At 39.2% G+C, this 23,036-nt stretch overlaps 1 protein-coding gene across 3 annotated transcripts in view; it reads left to right on the top strand.

The window, feature by feature from the left end:
- Window positions 1–23,036, top strand: part of ttv (exostosin glycosyltransferase 1 ttv) — a 118,120-nt gene that overhangs the window by 71,791 nt on the left and 23,293 nt on the right. For all 3 annotated transcript variants that reach the window (XR_016482273.1, XR_016482272.1, XM_090180697.1), the window contains exons 2-3: window positions 5,739–5,940; window positions 7,147–7,266. Coding sequence is in view for 1 of the 3 variants with exons in the window: in XM_090180697.1 (XP_090036823.1) it covers window positions 5,739–5,940; window positions 7,147–7,266 (322 nt within the window). In the remaining 2 variants the exon portion in view is untranslated. The remainder of the gene's footprint in view (window positions 1–5,738; window positions 5,941–7,146; window positions 7,267–23,036) is intronic.

Below are 23,036 nucleotides of genomic sequence, written 5' to 3'. Positions count from 1 at the left end.
TTGAGTAACTAACCTGACCATATAGAAATGGAAGGCCCCGTGTCCCCCTCGGTGCCAATACCCAGAGGGGATAAGACTAGACATATTCATAGTCGAGACTTATTCGCGTTCTTTTCTACCAACTACAATTGGGTCTTCGTACCAAATATTTATCCCTACGCAACAGTAAACGCCGATTCCGTATAAAGCTTTAATTCAGACTTAATTGAACTCGACAGTTGAGCAAATTATAATTACTCGCGCCGAACGGATTTTGGAATAATTTTGATAAACAGGTTTCTATTTTGAGCCCCTTTAAATTCCCTTCAAAACATTCAATTTAAACTCGAGACGGGGATAGGCTAGCGATGGTCCGGTTGGAACACATGGCGAAGATCGCGGCAGCTAATGTTTCAACTGGATCTCTCTTCTCTCTCTCTCTCTCTGATGGCTTTCCGCGGGTATATTTGAAATAGAAGCGAAAGCCAATACGGATTAGGGGGCTTAATTCGATCTTGTAAGTGTAGTTAACAAATCACGGGGGAAATCTTCGGTAATGTAAGCCCTGTCATTAGGGGAAACGTAGCCTTTGTTTGGTCCAATCGTTCGGAGAAGTGCCCCCGAAACATCTGCCTAGTTCGTTCTGAGCGGGAGAATAGCTGATTCGCCACTTTATCTCATTAAAACGAATTTTAAGTTCGCCAGACTTGTTTAAAGATAGTCGGTAATTGTTCGGGGAGAGCGACCAACGCGCCCTAATAATAACAAGCGCCAACTCGTTCCGCTACAATGGAACGCGAATTATATTAAAATGTACATTCTACCGCTTTAGGCGACTAGAACTAACCGTACTATAACGGATAAGATCGATTGCTCGAGTGAAATGATGAAAAATGGATCTTTTACCGTATTGCGCCGACTTTGAGAATTTTATTAACTACACTATTGGCATCCTTGCTTTTCTATATTCGGCTATCCGTTGCTACGCAACGCATTTTAAATTTTTTAATATTTAGGCTTAGTTTCCGTTTTCGGTGTAACCTTGGATTAATAATAGTAGTTCCTACCTGGATATATAACCTGGAAAAAATCTGACCAGCAATTGGATTTTGCGACAGCAGCGCCGCTTCGGCGAAGTTAACGGGTAATTTCCGAAACTACCGTAACAAGTAGCCTTCTACAAGGCAGAACCCGTAACGAACACTTAGAAAATGCACACAAACGATAGAGTGATATATCCAGGTAGGAACTACTATTATTTATCCAAGGTGTAACAGTCGCGAGCCAGATTTCCCGCACGGTACTGATGAGACCCAAATAGGACGAAACCGATCTACCGTTGGAATTTCTGGATTTTTTATTTAATTTAATTTAGTTTTTCACTCGAAGATCTATTTGGTTTGCTCGAAGACCTATCGGTAGGAACAGTTGTAAGTTTTTTAATTTCTTCAAATTTGTTTAGGGTTTAGCTTTTTTATCTCTTTTCATTATGGACTATAATCTACTTATTCGCGTATTTTATCATCCTTTCTATAACAACCGATTCGTTTTTTGTTCGTCATCTAATTAATTTTAGTCTTGAACGCGTTTAAAGTTTCAATTTAGATCTACTTGTATCCAGGGTTTATTTTGATTGCATTTTCCTTTAAATATTTGCCGTACACTTTATTTGACTAAGTCGCGCGTATTCATAATACCATAAGATTATAATTATAATCCATCGTATATCGATGTCGCAGTTTTAATAAGTATGGCCGTATGTAACATAATAACTCATAAGTATGCCATAAAAGTGTTTGCTTTAATGAAACGGGATATGACGTGGGGTGGCGGAGTGGTTAGCGCTTTCGCCTCGCGACAAGAGGAGCCGGGTTCGATTCCAGCTCGTGGCACTGGGGGACTCTCTCCACTGGTTAGAGGGGTTTCCCCCGAATCTTCGGTTTCATCTTTCCGTAAAACTTGTAGAGGTTAACGGTAATAGTTAGTGTAGGGAGCTGTTGGCTCGCGTGGCATGAAGGGCCTACCCTCCTATGCATTGTAACCCGGCCACCGGTTTAAAGACATTAAAAGTCGCTCGATGACTTGGGCCTAAGATGGGGCCAAGGGTATTAGCCTAGCTGATCATTATTATTACGTCCCTTCCAACTCCGTGACGAAAAACGCGTCATCAACTTTACTGATGGAACATGAAAGTTAGTGACGTGGAATTTGAAAACGTGTAGAATTCTGTATTTTTGCTCGTGCCTCCTGATTTCATTTCCATGTTAACCTTTTCAATAGCGCCAGGATTATAAGTAATTTTTAATTTCTATGGAAATGTTATAGAATTTTTTAACAGAAACCTGCGAAGTTTTACGTTTCGAGGGAATAACTTAAAGGCCTAGGTTTTCTTCCTGTCACCCTTTAAATTTACTTTCCTTCCAATACCCTGGTGGTAGGCTTACGTGTTCTGCTGTTGACCGACCACCAGGGTATTTGTTTGGAAGGAAAGAATAATTTAAAGGGTGACAAGCAGAAGAGAACCTAGGCCTTTAAGTATAGAAACGTAGATTCTTCTCTCTGAAGAATAATATACTTATGATTATAACCATATAACCAATAGATAATGAAAGTGGATGGTACTTTAACACTCAGTCAAATATAGCTGAAGCCCATTTAATTCCCAGTACTAACCTTTACTTACAGATAATATCTTATTCATAAGGATATACGTGTATTCATTCTTTTCTTTCGCTTTCGAGTCGCGGAAAAGCGCTTGTTTACATTTCCGGCAACGGGTGAAAAATGATTGATGAACCGCGAATGTTTCTTCGTGTTCTTACGTTAGCATCCTGGGAAAAGAGGAGGCTGAATACCAAAAGCTGTAACTTGAAAACGTAATAAGCGGCGGGTAAGGACTCAATGTTTCCAACTGGCGTGGCAACTGAGGCTAGCCATTTTCTTTCGCCATTTGATCAGTATCATCGTGTTACGAGCGAAATATATAGAAAACTTCGGGAACTCAACACAATTACTTAAATAGAAAGCGCGCGCAGGCGCCCGAAGCAGTCCTCTTTATTAACTTTGGGCATACAGGCCTGAGAGGGGGGCCAAGCGAGAAATGAAATGAAAAAAAAAAGGCCGAAAGTCCGTTCCCTCATTTTTGTTGACCTAACCGACATAGCCGAAGGATTTTGGTTCAAAGTAAACGGAGCCCGGCGCGGAAAAGTCTTTTATTCAATCAGAAACGTGGAAGCTACAAACAGCAAACATTTCGAGGCTTCTAGTTAGTCCGGGGCGCTTGGGATTCGATAGAATTTAATATCCTGAGCCCGAGCCCATAAGGCCGCTAGTAACTACTACGAATTGTTAGCCCCGGAAAACGAGAGAGAGCTAGAGATGAGGCCTCTGGCAGGCCTTGTAAAGCATCTTCGGTATGTCCCCTTTTCATCAATCCTTATAACACGTCCTCCCCGCCTCTTCCACGGACACCGGCAAGGATGTTCCACCTACCCTACCCAGCCACCGCCGCGGAGGTACCAGCAGTTGTGACGGTCATCTAACTGACAGTTGGGTCAAAAGAGGGGGGTGAGCTAGAAGACGAACCTTTTGCTCGCTCCCGATGGGCACTCGCTAGGTTTTCAGTCTCAGGAAATGAGAAACAGGAGAAAGCAGCGCCGGGTTTAGGAGCCCGGGAAACAGATACTGGTCGAGATCTATCTATAAACGAGGCACTCGCCAATATCGAGAATCGGGCGAGGCTTAGCACGCGGGGGGGGGGGGGGGAGAGCGGCCCTTGAAGATCAAGAATGCAATGTCCTGCCCGCGCATCGTTGTTTGTAAGGAGGAGCCGCGATAGATGTATAGTCTCGGATGACACAGACTGCCACTATGGGAATATGCCCGACTTCCTAATAAGTAATGGATATTATTGGCCACGGTTCTCGGTGTAGCGTCGACCACGCAGCCGTCCAGCCGAAAGGTCAAAGCGCCCTGAAATTAGATTTATTATAGTTTACGAGGGAAAATTCAGGTACTCCCTTAATTGAAGTACCGCGGACCTTCCATACTCGACAGCCTAAAGCTGGCGCAACGTGGTTGAATAGGCGCTTAGACAGTGACGAAATAGATCCTCTGTTCTCATTAGCCATTATTGCGCGGAATCGGTAATTCAATTCCCGCGCGATCTAAATCGCCCGACGGTGTTAGTGACGATCCAAATCTGGCCTATTCCGGAATATTATTACTTTGATATCGAAGCCTATACAACTGGCCCAGTATTAAGACCGCGATAAAATGCCCCGCAAACCAGGGTGGGCTAAAAAGGGTTCAATATTAACTCTATCAACTAACGTACTCGATCGACTAAAAAGCTCTCTTTCCGTTCTCCTCGAGCCCATCTCTCGTAACGCAACGAGCGAGCGTCAAAACTGAATTGGGTCTCTCTCGGCGGCTACTGGTTGGCCCCCCTAACGCGTGTTCGGAGGAAGGGAAATTTTTCCCCGCGCTTATTAGATCAGGCCAATCCGGCTAAGGGATTCCAAAGAGACTATCTCTCTTTCGGCCCTTTTTGGAAAATAAACGGCGTTACCTTATTGACTTCGTGCAGCAAACTCGCTGTGGAGAAAAGTAATCTTTTCAAGGAGTGCTCTCTCCTAAGCGGGGGACGCCAAAAATAAGTTTATCCAGGGCAGTCTTTTGGATGTATATAAAAAAGAATCCGGGTCCCGTTCGCATTTGGAAGTACCTTAATTCTTATCTACAATTTCTTCCACTTTTTACACGCAATCATAAGGGATTTGTGTGTACCGGGCCCACGTACAGTGTAGGCGATGCCGCCGAATTCCACATAATTCTCCAAGAATTAGGCTTAGAAGGCTAAGGGATATCTTAAAAGGAAGGAAATATCATGCCCTCGGTAGCCCGTTATAAATTTTGGAAATAGGAGCCCAAAACGTTAATCATTTTTCCATTTAAGTGGTTTTTCGCGATTTTGACTTTAAATCTACATTCGACTGATTTGGTTGAAAATTAAATTTTTTGTTAGTACTGACCATTTCTAAACTACGGTTTCGGTTCCATTAAGATAATTTTAAGTGAGATTTCTGGCCGATTCGTGGGAGCTCATAACCCGCTTACACACTATTGTGATATTTGAATTTCGTACCAATTGGGCGCCATCTAACTCCAAAAAACATGGCTACCTTATTTCAAAACCAGGTTTGTCTAAAAATTAATTTAAATTAACGGGTTCCCGCTTTGCTACCTTATTTACAAAACCAGGTACCTCAAAAAAATCAATTTCGATAAAATTATTTTGAGTTTAAGTACAAGATGATTGGAAATAGATTTAAATTTAATATATACAATATATTTAATGCATCGGGGATTTCTTGTATTTAAATTTTCCGTGGCATCTTGTTTTTTGCTGTCCGGAAAAATCCTATTTTTTATTTTAAACGTATAAAGTTTATCGAAAATATAATTAAATATCGGCTTACTTTGACTAAAACATTTCTCTTAACTTAAATATTTACCAAGTCTTCGGGGGGAATGTAAACACGTTAGCCGATTTGCTTGACTTAATAGACATCACATGAAATATAAATATTAGGTTTCACGAGGAAAACTAAATTTTAACTTTGCTTGACAAATAGGGAAATTTATCTTAACGGCGACTGAATGCCGTTAAGAGAAATAGGACCGTGGGCGTTATCTCTAATATTTTGACTGTCCTTTTCTTTTTAATTAACAACGGTGTTCTGTTTTTTTCCTTGCAGGTACGACTACAAAGTTCTAATGCAGAATTCCACTTTCTGTTTGGTACCTCGAGGCCGGCGTTTGGGTTCTTTTCGTTTTTTGGAAGCGCTGCAGGCCAGCTGTATCCCTGTCATCCTCAGCAATGGTTGGGAGCTTCCATTCGCGGAAGTCATCCAATGGGACCAAGCCACCATCTGGGCCGACGAGAGGCTACTACTTCAGGTATACATCTACTTTATATGCGTTTCCAACCGTCGCGATAAATCTTCGTTGTTACCCGATACTTTAAACTAAAAGTTACGAATAGCGATTAGCCTTCCGTAAAAGTGTCAGGTAACAATGGCTACCCCGTTAGTAGGCTCGCTTGTCGTACACCGAAGTGCGACAGTTGGAACACTTCTACAGGCGCGGGCCTATTTTTGAACTACAATGTCATTTTGATGGAGAATAATGTCAAAATCAATATTTATAGCGGTGGATATTTCAAACCTTTTTTCTCGAAATTTATTAAATTACGTAAAAGCGCAAAAATACGCGTAAGAAACTTTTGGGAGCAAATATTGTAAGTACGCGCGTGTCCTAGCTGTCAAAAGTGATTTTTACGTAAATCTAATAATCCATTAAAATGACAACAAGAAGGGGACAGGGGATTTTTTTTATAAATATTTTCCGCGGGGCTTTTTGCAAAGCCAGTCAATAACATTTTCCCAGTCTTTGGCCATTTTACTAGAAGAATGATAAATTCTGGCATTTTGACTATATACAGGGTGTTTCAAAAGTTTATACAAAAATTTGAAGGAGTTGTAGGGGGTGAGAGTTGAGAAGTTTGCGTGTTTTTGCTCCATTTTTCTACGATGAGTTAAAAGAGCGCCAGCGAGCTTCAAAATGTGGCCTACTAGCCCCTGGAAGTAGGCATTGGTAAAAGTCCATGAGACGGGGATGCGCCGGTTCGGGTACCTTTCCTGGTAGAGACGTTGAGCAGCCAAAGCATTGCCATCCGCTACTCCATACACGAAATGAATATCCACCAGTTCTTCCGAAGTGGTGCAGTTTGAAAGTGATGAGAAATCGCGGTCCATCACGACGTTTTTACGCTGGTTACGTCGATTTGTTTACAAATTCCTTTTTTACCTATCATACGAACCTAAACCTTAATGTTCGCATTTCCCTGCTGCTTGGTTTTGCGCTTGTGGCAGCCTACTTCCAGGGGCTAGTAGGCCACACTTTGAAGCACTCTTTTCACTCATATGCATCGTAGGAAAATGGTAAAAAAACAGGCATACTTCTCAACTCACCCCCTACAACTCCTTAAACATTTTGCATAACCCTTTGAAACACCCTGTATAAATATATATTTTCTATCCGCACTCAGTGTTTCTCTTTTCTTTTTTATCTCTTCTCTCGCTTCTGGGACTGGCGCCACGTCAGGTTCCGGACATTCTTCGTTCCATTCCGAGCACGCGGATCCACGTGCTCCGGCAGCAGACCCAGGTGCTGTACGACACCTACTTCGCCTCGGTTGAGAAGATCGTCTACACGACCGTCGAGGTAAGAAGCCATTCCCGTGTATATCGTAAAGGTCTCTTCCATTCTTTTACCGCAGCTGACTTCGCCGTTAGTTTTCACACATAGGTCAAAGGTTAAAAACATGTTAGTAGTTGTCGCAATGCGCATTTCAAATCCTATAATACTTTCCGGGTGTCTTTGAAATTTAAATGCGATTTCGAAATCAGTGTCGCCACGTCCTTTTATCGACAGTTAACTCTCAACGTCGAGACGCAAAAAAGGGTATTAAGCCTAACGGAGATTTTAAAAGTTGAGGTTCGCCATCGCGTCGTTTTGAAGGTAAATAAGCCGAGACGCGAAAAAGGTATTAAGCTTAACGGAGATTTTAAAAGTTGAGTTTTGGCCCGAGTGAAATCCGGTCTTAAACGGGAACGGAACACGAACTTATTTAAAAAATTCTTCATTACATTTTTATTGTGACGTTGGTCGCTTAATTTTCTCGGCTGCTAGATGGCCACTTTTAAATTACGCCTTCGGAAAAAGCCGTATACTTGTATCAAGTCCCCGAGCTCTTTCCGAGTGTCTTAAGCCTTATTTATGGTTAGCAATTTGTAGTCCGGATATTCGGCTCTCCAAGCGAAAATTGTCTTTGTTTAAGGGCGCCGTGAATATTGTATGAAGCCGTTTCCTCCCTCCCTTCCTTTCGCGCTCTGTATCACGACTTCCATTCCTTCAGAGTCCGGTCGCTCCCTTTTTTATCGCCTTATTGGTCGACTTTTATGAACTCTTTACGAGACTTTGGCTTCGATCCGTTGCGAGTAAAAACTAGGAAAGAGAGAAGAGTCCGGAACGCGACCGACAACTATACTACGAGTAAAGGCTTCGTCGCTAATTCGCTCAAAAGCGGGGAAGAGGTGAAATCCGCGTTCCTATCTTCCACGGAGCTATTTTGCGCGCTAGTCTATAGGATTAGGGAACAAAAAAGTGACGCGTTATTATTCGCCTTCCATCTTTTTTTTTTTGTGTTAAGCCTTGGCCGAAAAGTCCGTTGTTTTCGAGTTGGATACCTTTATATCTAGACTATACAAAGGGCGTTAAAAGAACCTTGTTTATGGTTAGGAAAAGTCTTTCGAAAGTCTATCCGATTTTTTTAAGACTAGGATAGATACGTAGTTATTATTGAAACCTCGCTCTCGATATAAAGCTCGTTCAGTTTTCTCATAAACCAAGAGTTTCCCCGCACTTATTTCCGTCGCGAATTATTAATGAAGTTAGGCTATGTTTCATAAATTGATTGCCAAGTTCCTTCAAACGACGTAATTATCTTGATTCAAACAAAATTCCGAAAGATAAGAAGCAAAAATAACGCGTCAAGCTACTCATTTAAATTAAGAACGATCGATTGACTTTATTCGCTTCGAGGCAAAATAGACAATATACATTTTTAATTATGTTCTTCAACTCCCCGAGGGGAGACAAATTCCGAGATTAATCCGTCTACCCACAATCAATATTCTCATTATACTATTATATTCATCCCGGATAGAAATAAAGTGCTCTCTAACAATAAATGGACAAATATATTTTATATCCTTTTTATTCCCCCTACCAATAAGTGTTTCGCGTGAATTCTCGACTTTTAATTTTTGATCCCAGCGCCAACGCGGTTAGGTCGCTCGGAGACGAACGCAATCGTGACCATAGTCGCCGCTCATCGATCCTAAACGTACCGCGTCGTTCGATCGCGGGTTGCGAAGGTACTATGGTCCCCGGAGGCCGTCTCATTCGCTTCTTTCTCTTCCTATTAATTCGGGAACATTTTTGCTAATGGCATCGGCTTTTTCCGGGATTGGAGTGCTCAAAACAATGCCAAAAAGATTCTCTCTGGCGGCTGCCAACGGGTGCTTCTCTTTTTATTTCATCCTTATTTTCCATATCCGATAAAAAAGCGGCTTGTTCGGGGGCCAAACGAGACAATAGCGAGCGTTTCCCCATTGTAATTGGAGATAGGTGCGCGCTGGCCAATATTATCGCTCACGTCGCGTCCCAAACAAGCGTCTCCTCCTTTCATTATATCGTATTGTGGTCGAACAAATTGCACTGAAGGGAAGCTCGATCGTTACGTTACTCTTCTTTCTCCGTGTTCGCGCAATCAGTGGGCCAAACTTTCACGCCTACTACCAACCCGCGCAGCACCCTTACTCCCCAAATCGATCACGTTCCCGCGTTTACCCAAAGTCAATCGCCTTAGCCTTACTTTGATAATGCTGGAAAAGAAATAAACGTCTTAGCTCTGAATTTCTATTATTTTGGAACCCCTTTTTCATTTTGATAATTTCGAACGTATCAATAATAGGGGTGGCGGAGTGGTTAGCACTTTCGCCTCGCGGCAAGAGGAGCCGGGTTCGATCCCAGCTGGTGGCACTGGGTGAAAACTTGGAACAACTCCTTCTGCGTTGAGTTGGCAAGTTTGTAAGGGGTTTTCCTCTGAGTTCTTCGGTTTCCCCTTCCATAAAAACTTGTTGAGGTTAACGGTAATAGTTAGTGTAGGGAGCTGTTGGCTCGCGTGGCATGAAGGGCTAGCCACCACCCTCCTACGCATTGTAACCCGGCCACCTGAATTGACGGCTTTAAAAGTCGCTTGATGACTTAGGCATTAGGTGGTGCCTTGGGTATTAGCCTAGCTGATTATTATTATTATTATCAATAAAAGCCACCCTCCCCCGCCCCACTACGCGCGAATCACTGAATAAAATAGTTACGTGTTTATGTTAGTTTCATTTGAACGCTCCGTTTACCTAAAATCAATCCCCTTAGCCGTACTTTGATAATGCTGAAAAAATAAATAAACGTCTTAGCCCTGAATTTATATTATTTAACCACTTTTTTTCAAGTAATTTCTAAAGTATCAATATTCGCTTAAATAAAATTATGCTTTTAAAAAAAACGCCAAGAAGTAATATTTCCGAGAGCCAAGACTCGTAAGGTATTTTTTTATATAGTGCTTGTTGAAATAATTAGGCCTGTGCGGGTACTCGAAAATTGCAAGTAATCGGCGCGAGTCCGAGTCGAGTACTCGGACTCGGACTCGCAACCCGTTTTTCTAAGGCTTGAACGAGTACCCGAGTCCTTTGCCAAGGCCTAAAAATTACTCTAAGTGGACTCGAGCCAGAAATCAAAAATCGTCCGTTATTTTGCCGACGAGTCCGTTACTCCTGTCGCGCAAGAAATTTCAATTCCCGGAATGGCGCTACAGTAGCCATTTAAGTGCACTGTGCACACAGTTTGATGGATATCACTTGGCTCACCTTCTAATTTCTAATTTTATGTCAAAATGGGATAAAGTGGTAAAAACATTAATTAAGTGGTAACTATGATCCTTACTTGAAAAAAAGTTTTACTTTTTGAGATATCATAAAGTTTTTACTTTTTGTTGTAAAAAAGCAAAAAAAAAAAATAATAACCAAAATAGTTTACCAGATGTTGCTGGTGAGTAATAACCATCATTATCCAGATATAAAAAGGTTTTTTTAAGAGAAAATTGATTTGTAATTATAATTTAATACCAATAAGCAAAAAATCTTAAAATTAGTAGTTAGTGTTTGAATTTTTAGCACAACTCTGAATATTAATTTTATAATCTGGACTCGAATTAGACCCGACTGGAAATTTTGGACTCGAATTAGACTCGACAACATATTTAAGGAGGACTCGAGCGAGTCCAACTATCAAAGACTCGAGACTCGTTCAAGTCCAATTTTCCAGGACTCGGGATAAGACTCGAAATCCAAAAAAGAGGACTCGCACAGGCCTAGAAATAATGGGGGAAAAAATTTAAATTTTGGCGAAACAATTGGGGTAAAATCGTTGAAAATGGGTAAAATCAATAAAATTCGTTTTTTTTTCTACAAACCGTGATTTTCCCACGCTATTTTACGCAGATAAAATTTAAACTTGAGTTGTGAAAAACATTTTCGGTTGCCATGGCAAAACGAATGGCTTTTGAAACTTTTCCCTTTGTTAGTGGAAAAATATGTAGAATATCGAATCACTTTCTTAAATCTACAATATAACCCACCTTTCATCTACCAAAACGCGGGGCCCCTAATTAAACCTTATGTCCGGTAACTTAGTATCTTTTTCTAATTAATAACTTAATTTGGAACCCAACAGAAGCATCGAACAAAACACGCCAAAAAGTAAAAAAAGAAAAGAAAAAAACTGAGCAAACGAAGCTAATTGAATTTTCTTGTAAGGAATCCTTAGCTTCCCCTTTAGGCTGCCCCTTAACATAGAACCGCATCCAGTGAACAACACTAGTATACATTTCAAGAAAGAACAAAGAAAAGAAGAAGGACTGAGAGAGACGACTCGGTTTTTAGACAGAACCGACCGCTTTCCCCCTCCCCTCCACTTTTCTTTTTGCGTCCCCACTCGTAAAGAAGCCCAAGAGTTAGAGACGGTGGAGAGAATAAGAAAACGGATGGGGTCGGAAGTAGACATCCTCGAAAAAGTTCTGTCCGTGAGTCGTTGCCCTCATCTTTTGATCCGCCGAGGAAGGACGCCAAAGAACAAGGAAAGCAAGAAGGATAGAGAGTGAGGGATTTAGGCCCGATGAAGAGTCCCTAACGAAACAAAGACCAAAGAGAGAGAGAGATATCCCTGGCATTTTCCGAAGAGTATTTGTCGCGTTTTCGGATCGTTGTATGTCGCTAGTTACGTTTTCGATCCGTTTCTTATTTGGCCTAGTCTTAGCTCTCCCGTTCGTTCTTTTCTTTCTCTTCCGTGAGCCTCTTCCGTCGCATCATCTATATCCTCTTTTTTTACCCTAATCTCCACTCGGATGTACGAGGAGAAAATACTGAAATTGCCACACTGGTAAACGTAGAGGTTACGACTTGATATACAGATTATGATACATTCTATCAAGATAATTAATAGTAACTCAATAAATTTCGGTAACCTATTTTCGTAAGAGAAATTTGCTCAAGGCTACTAATAGTAACTCAATAAGTTCCGTTAACCTATTTTCGTACGAGACATTTGCTCAAGGTAACTTATAGTAACTCAATAAGTTTCTTAAACCTATTTCCGTAAGATAAATATGCTCAAGGCAAATACTAGTAACTCAATAAGTTTCTTAAACCTATTTCCGCAAGATAAATATGCTCAAGGCAAATACTAGTAACTCAATAAGTTTCTTTAACCTATTTCCGTAAGATAAATATGCTCAAGGCAACTAATTGTAACTCAATAAATTTCATGAAACATTTTCCGTAAAAGAAAATAGGTAACAATTGAAATAATCAGCTTAACTAAAATTATTACAGCCAAAATTAATATATGTGGTTTAACAATAATACCTAATACACCATCATTGGATATATAAAATATTAACATAATGGAATTTATCTAGACTAAAATATTCGTGGAGTTATCTGGTGGTCAAATAAGTAACTGAATGAATTAATCCTTACGAACAGGACACATTTGTAAATTCCTTTTTAATCAAGGAGCAGAGCAGTCTTAGGAGTGAATAGTGATTCGCCAAATACATTTTTTTTCTACTGCATAAAAGCCAATATTCTAAAACAATGTCGTTTAAACGTATAATAATAATAATAATAATAATAATAAAATAAAAATAAAAAAAAGCTGAACTGAAATGTTCTGGCAGCAAACATAGTTATTTTTATAAACAGGGTTGCCACACGTCAGGGAAAACAGATAAAAGTCAGGGAATTTAAAAATGGGCCTAAAATGTCAGGGATAGGTGAGGGAATTTTAAGAATTTGTAAAAAGTTAGGGAATTCCGTTTAATCTTGACACTTTTTTACTCTAGCTCTATTTCAAATCCTGCTATTATTATTTAGATCCTTGAAAGGTTTTTTAACGTTTAAATAACTGAAATTTAAGTTGATTAAATTGATTAAATTCTGATAAATGTAAAAGTTAATTTTGGACTTAAAAAGTCATGGGAAATAACTACAACGGTCAGGGAAAACAGGGAATAGTCAGGGAATTTGAATCTGATAATATTGTGGCAACCCTGATAAAGTAACGAGGCCTTCTTGTTTTAATGTGGCTCTTACGTCACAGTCTCTTTGACAAGGCAACGAGCGCGCGCTACAGTGCCAGAGGAGAGCTTTTTAGCGCGCGTGCTAATCGCTCGTACGAATAATATACTAATAAAGCTGCGCCTTGTGACGTAAGAGCAACATTTTAACAAGTTGGGAAAGACCACTTTTTATTTTATAAAATCAACTATTGGCGGCTTTTGAATGTCGCTAGTCTCCGGAAATACGTCGGGAAAAAAATTCCGAATATGAATGGTCGGATTTGCTACAAAAAATGGAGGATTTCACGGAAGATTTACTCCAACGCCGGTGTGGCACTTTAATATCACGCAATCCCCCTTTATAAATCGGTAGCTTTCGAGGATTTTTCGCCATGGTTTTAAGTGGAACATAGATAATTCCTCGCGCCAACTTGTTTAGCTTTTTCTCTTTTTGCCTTAGCCATCGCGATCCTCTTGGGCTACCTAAAGACGATGGGGGCGTGGTATCTTCGTCGGTTGTTGATAAAGAAACTGATTTCTCTCTCTCACTGTTGCTCCCGCTGTTCAGAAACAACAAGGAAGTGTTTCTCGCTGTCTAACTCGTTCCATTCCCCCTCCATCAGACGCTGCCTATAACTCCGCCAGCCGACGTCCCCGCCGTTTCTTTTCTATAGCTTCGGCATTATCCCCAACCGTCGCTACTTGTACGATTAAGATTTTCTTCTCTTTCCCGACCACGGCGAGGATGGCGGGAAACGGTGGTAGACGAGAAATAATGGCTGCTTCTCCTTTGCCTTTGCCTGGAAAGAGATTTTTAGAAATAAGAGAGCGGGAGAGATGAGAGAGAGCGGAGGACCGTTGCGGTTTACTCAGTTTAATTGAAATTTGACGCGGCATTGAGAGGAGAGTAATAACTTAGCCTATAGAGAGGTGGTTTGTACGAGTAAAGTAGAATGCGATAGGAGTGCATCTTATACTCTCGGTCGGGAAATTTATTACGTAGTGTTTTCGCCTAAAGGAACCGCTACTCTTTCATCTAAATGGAGTACTTTCGGCTTCCTTATTGATCGATTCGCGTCGTTCGCGGAAAACTAAGTTGTTTACTTAACTGTACGTTTGACTTTTAGACGCAATTTTTAATGGGTGGTTTAAAACTCGTCTCGACGTTGTTAAACGTCGCTCTCTTTTATGACGGGGATAGAATTCTGCCATCATTAGGTTAGACGTCGTTTTCCAGGTAATTTTCTCTCTTTCAAAATAGCTTCAAACTTTCGCAAACATGTCCTCCGAACATAATCTATATACGTAATTGTTGCCCGAGTCCGGTTAGTTATTATTTAACTTTTAACCGCTATATTTACCCAAATAAAAGTATAATTGTACGACGTAACTTCTAAACACGATAAATATAAAGTTATCGAGTAATAACGCTGAAACTCGAGGTTTTTAAGACCCGAAAGTTGAAAATAGATCATAATGTTTACCGCGCCTGTAGAAGTGTTCTACCCGCGGATTGAATGTATTTATCTGTATTCGCCAAATTCCTTTTATAACAGGAAATAGCAAAGCTCACAGGCTATATTTACATATTTTTTTTAATTTAATAAAATTTATATATAATATATATTTTGATATATATCCCGCCGTCAATTTTTTTTTAGATTTTCTAAGTAACTTTATTTTTTATACCTTAACAACATTTTTTTTCCACCATATTTCCAAAATGGGGGAGACACTTTTGCCCCTTCGTTCCGCCGCCGAAAAATTCAACGCCACCGAGGATTTTAGTAAAATAGGCGCTCCACTCCGCCGCCGACCCAAATCAAATCGGCGCTATGCTCTAGGCGTAGGTCTTCCTTGTGACCGGTGTTACGGGAGAAGAGCACCACCGGGTGGTTTCATTTTTCCCTTAAGCAAACGCGTCTTACTTTCATTTTAATGAGAGAAAATAATGATAAGAAATACTATAGCTATATATTTTCTAGATCATTAGTTTGTATCGGATATTAAAGCGGACACTCTATGCAAAACACGTTTAAGAACGAGGACAAACAGCGTCTGCACAATGTTAGAATATCGAAGTTATTATCGAATCTGCTGTATAATGGTTCGAATAAATCATCGGCTACAAATGTTGGCTAAGCCCACTCATCGATTTACATTTTAAATAAACTTCTCAACAGATAACCTACGTACGATGCCGCTGAATAACAAGTATACCGAGTTTTATAAATAACCAGAATCTTACAAGAGTAGAATACTCAAATTTTGCTTCCTAACGATTTCTCCTCTAAAGCAAACCCTGTCGACAAAAAGTCGAAGAAATATTGGGAAAATTCCCATATTTAAGTAAAAATCAGGGTAATTTATGACAGGGTTCGAAAAATCCCGTTTTTTTCCCCAAAATCTCAACTCAGTGTGTTTTTTTTTTAGGTTTTTTAATTTAAGTGGGTTTTTTTATTTTAGTAAACAATTTCCATATTTGTATTAGACGATTTGTAAAAGTATACAGATACTGCAAAGATGAAACCAAAAGACTGGTAGAAGTACCAAGTTATAAGTTTCAAGTTAACAAGCCAGTTATCTTTGTAAAGTTTGTATCACATTACAATTCAGTCTAATCTCCACCACTCTCCCCCTATTCGGCTTTCCGTTGCTACGCAACTCGTTTTGAAATTTTTAATATTTAGGCTTAGTTTCTCTATTCGGTGCTATAGTCGCGAGCCAGATTTCCCGCACGGTACTAACGAGTCCCAAATAGGACGAAACCGGTCTACCGTTGGAATTTCTGGATATTTAATTTAATTTAATTTAATTTTTCACTCGAAGATCTATTTGGTCCGAGTTTCGCGTCTTTTTGTTTGCTCGAAGACCTATCGGTACGAGCTGTTAGTAAGTTTTTAAATTGCTTCAAATTTGTTTAGGGTTTAGCTTTATTATCCCTTTTCTTACTGGACTAATCTACTTATTCGCTAATTTTATCATCCTTTACAATGCAGTCCATAGGTGGTTCCTTTTAACTTAACATTGCACATTGAACAAGTTGATTTTTCATTTAAAATCTGAGATTTGAAAATTGGTTTTTAAGTGGGTTTTTTGGGGTCTAAATAAAACCCCACTGGGTATATTTGGGTCGGGTTTTTAGTTTTCGAAAACTGATTTATGAGGGTTCAGAAAGTACAATTATGACCTATTTACATCAAGGAGTTTTCTTGTATAATTTTTTATAATAATCAGCTAGTCTAATACCCAAGGCACCACCCGAGCGATTTCCATTGCCTTAATTCAGGTGGCCGGGTTAAATTGCGCAGGATGGTGGTGGCAAGCCCTTCATGCCACGCGAACCAACAGCTCCCTACCGTTAACGTGTACAAGCTTTTGCGCAAATAATAATAATTATGTTTGACTTTATTACACTTTTTATATTATAATATGGAACCAATTTAACTTAAATGACAATCATGAAATGAGTTTGTCTGTAAATCATAGTTTTAATTGTGTTTATTTTGCACCTGGAAAAATCAAGGAATTATCCGTGGGGAAACCTGGAAATATCAGGGGAATCAGGTTGCGATTATTTGCTAAATTAGTTTCAACATTTTGAAAAATTTGCAATTCACATTGCCTTCTACTCGTAAGTAACGTAATGGTAAAACTAGGAACAACACTATTTAAAACGGGTAAAATCGATAAAAGAGCGGCCAAACAATAAACTTACGCAAAGTCGATATAAGGCATAACTTTAAAGTATAACTTCCATTAACCCTCGTAAATACGAATTTCGCAAATTTTCTTTTGTAAATATATGCCCAGCCTATTCGGTTTTCTTAGTTTTTAAAAAGGTTGGCCCTTTTTATAACGGCTCATCCACTTTGGAGCGCGAGCTCGGATAAAAAAAAAACATCGTAAAAAGAAAAATATTCTCTTTTATATCGGTTTTTATAAAAAGCTCGATCGACCAGAGATTCTCTGGGAAGACTACGAACCTACCTTGTTTACGAAAGGGTTCAAAGAAAAGCCTCGGGTTGTATACTCTTGTCTTTGCCCAACCTCACCGCGCGACAGATTTGGGGCTATACTCAGTGGCTACTTCATTGGAGCTCGAAACAAAAACAGACTATACCCTTCTATCTACCATTGTTAGAATTACGCCTTAAGTTTGTCGTTGGTTCGGTTTTAAAAGATGGGTACGGGTTCCAAGGTAGTGTTAGGTGAGGCGGACAGATTGAAGGGAGCTGAGGCCGGACAACGTGCCTATGTTAATCGTGACATCGAGTAACATGCCGATGAGTTTCGAGGGTATAGCCGCCGATAATAAAAAGATCGATGCTGGCTGGGATCGACTTGTCTCTTCCCGAGCACTCGAGCTTTTTCTCTTTATCTTAGAATTTGTTATCCGCATCTCTCCGTTGGGATAGGTCGACCCGTACTCTAACGAGAATGAGGTCGCTTCTACTTTTTTTCACGCTCTGCATTATTAAGAAGTTCTATACGTCGATTTCTGGTCATATTCTACGAATTTATCTTCGTTAAGGAAATATTAATTTCGTCTTAAACCACGTGGTCTTATTGAACGATGATTTTCCAAAGAGAGGATTTTTTTTTACATTTTAATTGGAATTTCTCCTTAATGATTCTTTGATGAACCAAGAAAGTTAACTTTTCCTCGGGTTTTCTCCCAACAGTATACTTGGCTACTTTCGACAAAACAGTCAACCAAAACGCGAGTACGTCACGCAAACAGATAGCAAATAAACTTATAGTTTGGTTATTATACTTCGACTTTTATAGACTGCCAAATATATCGACGTTTTTTCGCCGTTTCAAAGGAAGCGTATTTAAATCTATAAATATGGGGATTTATTGTCTATTTCATTTATGAACAATTATTCGCTACGGTAGCACTATGATAAGAATTTAAAAGCAATTTGTTTATTCTAGAGTTTTTAATTTTCCTGAAAATTTAAATGCGGAAAAATAATAAATGAAACATATATTTCTTTTTAAGGGTTTTTATTCTAGATTAGTCTAGAGGTTTAGTTTTACTTTTGGATTCGTCAAAATGAGGCAAAATTGCCGCGAAATTTAAATTAAGCTAATGGAATGAAAACTTTTTTCCCAGAAAAATACGGAAAGATTTCCGGAAATAAGGCCCCGGTAATTTTCAGGAAAACTAGCCCCAAATAGAAGATTCTTATTTATTCAAATCTCCAATTTCTTTATTTAGATTAAACGATTGCTTCGGCATTTTCCAATTTAAATTGCAGCAACTATATTCCTACGCCTGACTAAATATTACCTAGCCAAATTATTCCGTTTCTTGAATAAGAGTGTACAGCGTAAACATTCGAGCGGCGGATGCGAGGTTAGACAATTGCGAGTGGCTTCGATCCCTTATTAGTAACGCCGTAACCGAACGCGTTAGTGGATCAGGGTTCGTTCGCGACCTGAAAAACCTAGAAAAGTCAGAAAATTTTAAAATGTTTCCAAAATGGTTAGGGAAAAGTCAGGGAATTTTAATATGTTTCCAAAAGGGTCAGGGAAAAGTCAGGGAATTTGAAAATGTTTCCAAAAGGTCAGAGAATTTCAAAATTATTCCAAAATGTCAGGGAATTTGAAAATGGTCCGAAAAAGTAAGGGAATTTTAAAAAAATCAGGTAAATAAATTTTTTTAAATAAAATATTTTTCAAGATTTTCATCTCAAACCATTCATTTATTCTACAAAAAGGGTCAGGGAAAATTTGGCAATTTGGTCAGGGAAAACCTGGAAATGTCCGGTAATTTAATTCCCGAAATTTTGTACGAACCCTGTGAATAGGAAATGGCAGGTGCGAACGCGACCCGTAAATTTATTCGAGTAGAGAGGAAAGACGAATCTGCGGGGGCGTGAGAAATCTCTTCATTGATCCGCGCTAAAGGGAAGAAAAATCTCAATTCGCCTTTGAACCAGCCCGAAGTTTTCTTTATACTTTGTAGGCTTCAAGAAAATAGAATGAGCCTTATCGATACTATACGAAACGAGCGGGAGGATGACGAAAAACTTGCTCGTAAGAAGATGCCTTTTTTAAATAAAGAAAAAAGTGTATATTCCTCAAACTTGTTTATCACCCGTTCTTTTCTCCAAAGAAACTGCGCAAAAAAGGCAGGAGGGAAAATGCATAAAAAGATATGTATTCTAGATAAGGTCCCCTTCTTGTTATAACCAAGAAACATTGATTTTTCAACCGACCCTCTTTAGCGTTTCGGATGTTTTCGGTGGGTGTTATTTGCATATCGAGTCTCCTCTATTTTTATTCGATGTACCTAGTTCGGAGGGAGGTTTCGATGGGGAGGATGGAACGAGGTTCAACTACTCCATCAGACCCTATTTGGTGATCCCACGCCAAGATTATTACCTAGTAATTCGCTAGCTTTAATATACTTCAAATAGGGAGTAATTTAGAGTACGAAGTCCGATGAACGAATATTTTAGATCGTTATGCTTTACACAAACGATCAATTTAACTACCTAAATTTCTGTATCAATATTTATCGAAAAAATATTAAGTAAAAGTCTTCTAACCTTATCTATATGTATATACTGATTTAATAAATGACCTTAATGGGGCCATGATATTAGCTATCATGATATTAGTAGTTTAAGTTAGACTGTCTCAAAGGCGGATATTAAAGGCGACTATATACAGGATAATTATTTTTAATGAGATATTACATTGCGCGTGCTTACTTCGTGGGAATGCAGAGAGGAGCCGGGTTCGATCTCAACTTTTGGCAATTCAGAAAATTTTCGCATTTTATTTTTTAGGAAAATTAACAACACTATGATTTTTAATATTTATCTGTTATAGCGAGCATTCGTAGTGAAGGATTTAATTTAAAAATTCTTAATATTTTCTTAATTGGTGTTTTTATAAATTAACGTGACTTTCTATATTTTTGGTAATATTACGAGCACGCACTTAGCTTGGAGGAATAAAACAAGTATACAGGAGTTGCGGAGAGCTGCGAAATCGGTTTCGTCAGTGACCGTGATCTCGCGCGATTCGGAGGGGTTCAAACGCGACTAGCGCCAGCTGCATTCGGGATTTTGTAACTATTCTCATTTTATAGCATGGTTTTCGCGTCGTCTGGTTTGTTTTATTCCTCCAAACAAATACGAGTCATTTAGGAAAAAGGTGCAAAGAATTTAGAAATGTTTCAAAACAAACCAGACGACGCGAAAACAATGATATAAAATGAGAATAGTTGCAAAATTCCGTATGCAGTTGGCGCTAGTCGCGTTTGAACCCCTCCGTCTCGCGCGAGTTTCACGGTCACTGACGAAACCGATTTCGCAGCTCTCCGCAACTCCTGTATACTTGTTTTATTCCTCCAAGCACTTAGGGTGCGAGAAATGATGGATTGTCACGTGCAAATCGAGCGTGTCAAAACTATTCATATAAAGCTATGACATCGTGACGTAAGAGCAACATAAAACAGGGTTGCCACGGTACCTGGAAAACCTGGAATTCCTGGAAAAGTCAGGGAATTTGAATATGGGTAAAAAATCAGGGAAAAGTCACGGAATTTTAAAAAATAATCCAAAAATCAGGGAAAAGTCAGGGAATTTAAGTTAGGTTGCAAATAGAAAACCTTTGCTAAAATGTAGGGGAAAAAATTCTAAATCTTCGCACAAAATAAGTCAGGGAAAATCTTCGGAGATGGTCAGGGAATTCCTGGAAAAGTCAGGGAATTCCTGGAAAAGTCAGGGAATTTGATTGTGAAAAAACAAGTTCGGCAAGCGTAGCTGAGTAAAAAGAACTATTCCCATACACGATCATTACAGCACGATGGATTGTATATGTTTCAAAATAATCCCTCCAAATTTAAGTTGTATACAGGATATACGCAATTTTAGAGAGTAAAATTTAAAAAAAATAATTTCAGTCATTTTGGTTGAACGATGGGGAAGAGTAGGGGAGAGCGTTCTCTATTCATAACTATGCAAATTCGACCGCGGTTTGATTTTTCTTATCGCTCCAATTTGTTCTCGTTAAAATCGTCGTTAAATTTAATAACGCCATCAACTCAATAACCGGAGCCAGACTTTAATCCGGCTCTTAGCTTCTCTCTTCTTTAAACGACTACTTCTTTTAGACGACGTTCGTGAAATTTTTAAATAAATTAGTTTCTCTGCGTGGATAGAAGACTCAAATGCGTAAAAGGAAGTGAGTCTTACGCGACTTAACGAGGAGGCGTAGGATTTAAAGCGAGAAAGTAGAGGGGGGAGGGGACGAATTAATTAACTAAACGACCGGCGTTAGGTCCAGGATTCCACTATAATAAACAAAATTAATGGTCTTAATGACACGCGTTAATAATCGCAAATTGAGCGAATTATAAACAACAAAAACTGTCTAATTTTCCACGATTATTAACGTCGTTTTAAACGAATCTAGATTATTTCCTTCCTACAGTTAAAATGAGAATAACAAACGCGAAACAGTTGGCGAACAATATATTGTTTGTATAAGTAGGGAGAAAAGCAAACACTCGAGGCCAAACGAAAACCGAAAAGGAAAGAAATGTTTGGCTGGTTCATCTTTCTTCGCGAGGATTTGGCGCCGTACGCTTTGGCACCGAAAAAATCCTATTATATATTTCAGCTCTTCTTCGTAGCATTGTTGTTGGCCTTTCTATTTATAAAAGGGAATGGAAAATATAGCGGAGGGAGCTAAAGGTTGCTTGTCCAAAGCTATTTAGTATAAATATATCGCCTTTCCGATAGGCTTTCGAAAATGCCTTACCCGATAGTAACGATAGATGGAGGGATGAGGGGTGAAGTGTACGAATGCGATTGTCGTTCTCGATATCTGGTTAGGGACAAGGCCGAGATAGACAAACAAGGGACGCCCCGAAACGCGTATAAACAAAATTCGATAGGAGAATACGGGGATGCGTGTCTATGGAAGCTCTCCGCTCTCATCCCTAACGAATGGAAATTGGCTTCCTGGGAATGAAAGGAAAAGATCTACTTGCGAAGTCGGGCCCGGGCCATTTCGAATCGCGGATGCGAGAAAAAATAAATAAAAATAAATAGGCCCACCTCGCGGAACCTCGACTCCCAAATCAAAGAGCGACGGACAATCTTCAAAGCAAAACCAATTTCAACGGGCTGCCTGGAAAGGGACCAATAGAAACGAAGGTACTTTTTCATATTGTGATCCAAAACTATTTCATTAATTACAACGAGGAAACGCGAAGTACGAGTTGTATAGCTAAATTTCTACTCTGTTGTTATTAATTAAATACCTTACGCTAAACGGATCTTTTTCATATCAAAAATGTATTATTAAAATTTTCATATGTTTACGCTTATTTTCCCCTAATATTGAGGAATTTCATTATAAAGGTATTTTTTATGGGGGGGGGGGGGTTATCAATAATAAAATACTACGTATATTGGTCACTAGGATTATGTATAACAATATACCGAAAATTAGAAATGTCTAAAATTAAATTAGAATTTAAACATTATGTTTCTTAGAAAATAATTGTTTAACTATTAACAAGGCCCCTTCCAGTTACCTAAAATAACTAAAAGTCCCTATTTTTTATCAAGGTCCATAATCTACCCTAAAATCGAGATTTGGTCCCTAAATAACTCTATTTTCATAAAATTCAGGGAATCCACTATAATTTTAAAATTATGTTACTATTATGTTATGCTATTAATACATCTGCTCCTCAAGGACTGTTTACAAAATAATCAAA

Source organism: Leiobunum rupestre, chromosome 7, assembly GCF_980474605.1.
Source record: "Leiobunum rupestre chromosome 7, qqLeiRupe1.1.hap1, whole genome shotgun sequence".
Lineage (NCBI taxonomy): Eukaryota > Metazoa > Arthropoda > Arachnida > Opiliones > Sclerosomatidae > Leiobunum > Leiobunum rupestre.
Note: the sequence above shows the minus strand (reverse complement) of the source record. Positions and strands in the feature narration are given on the sequence as shown.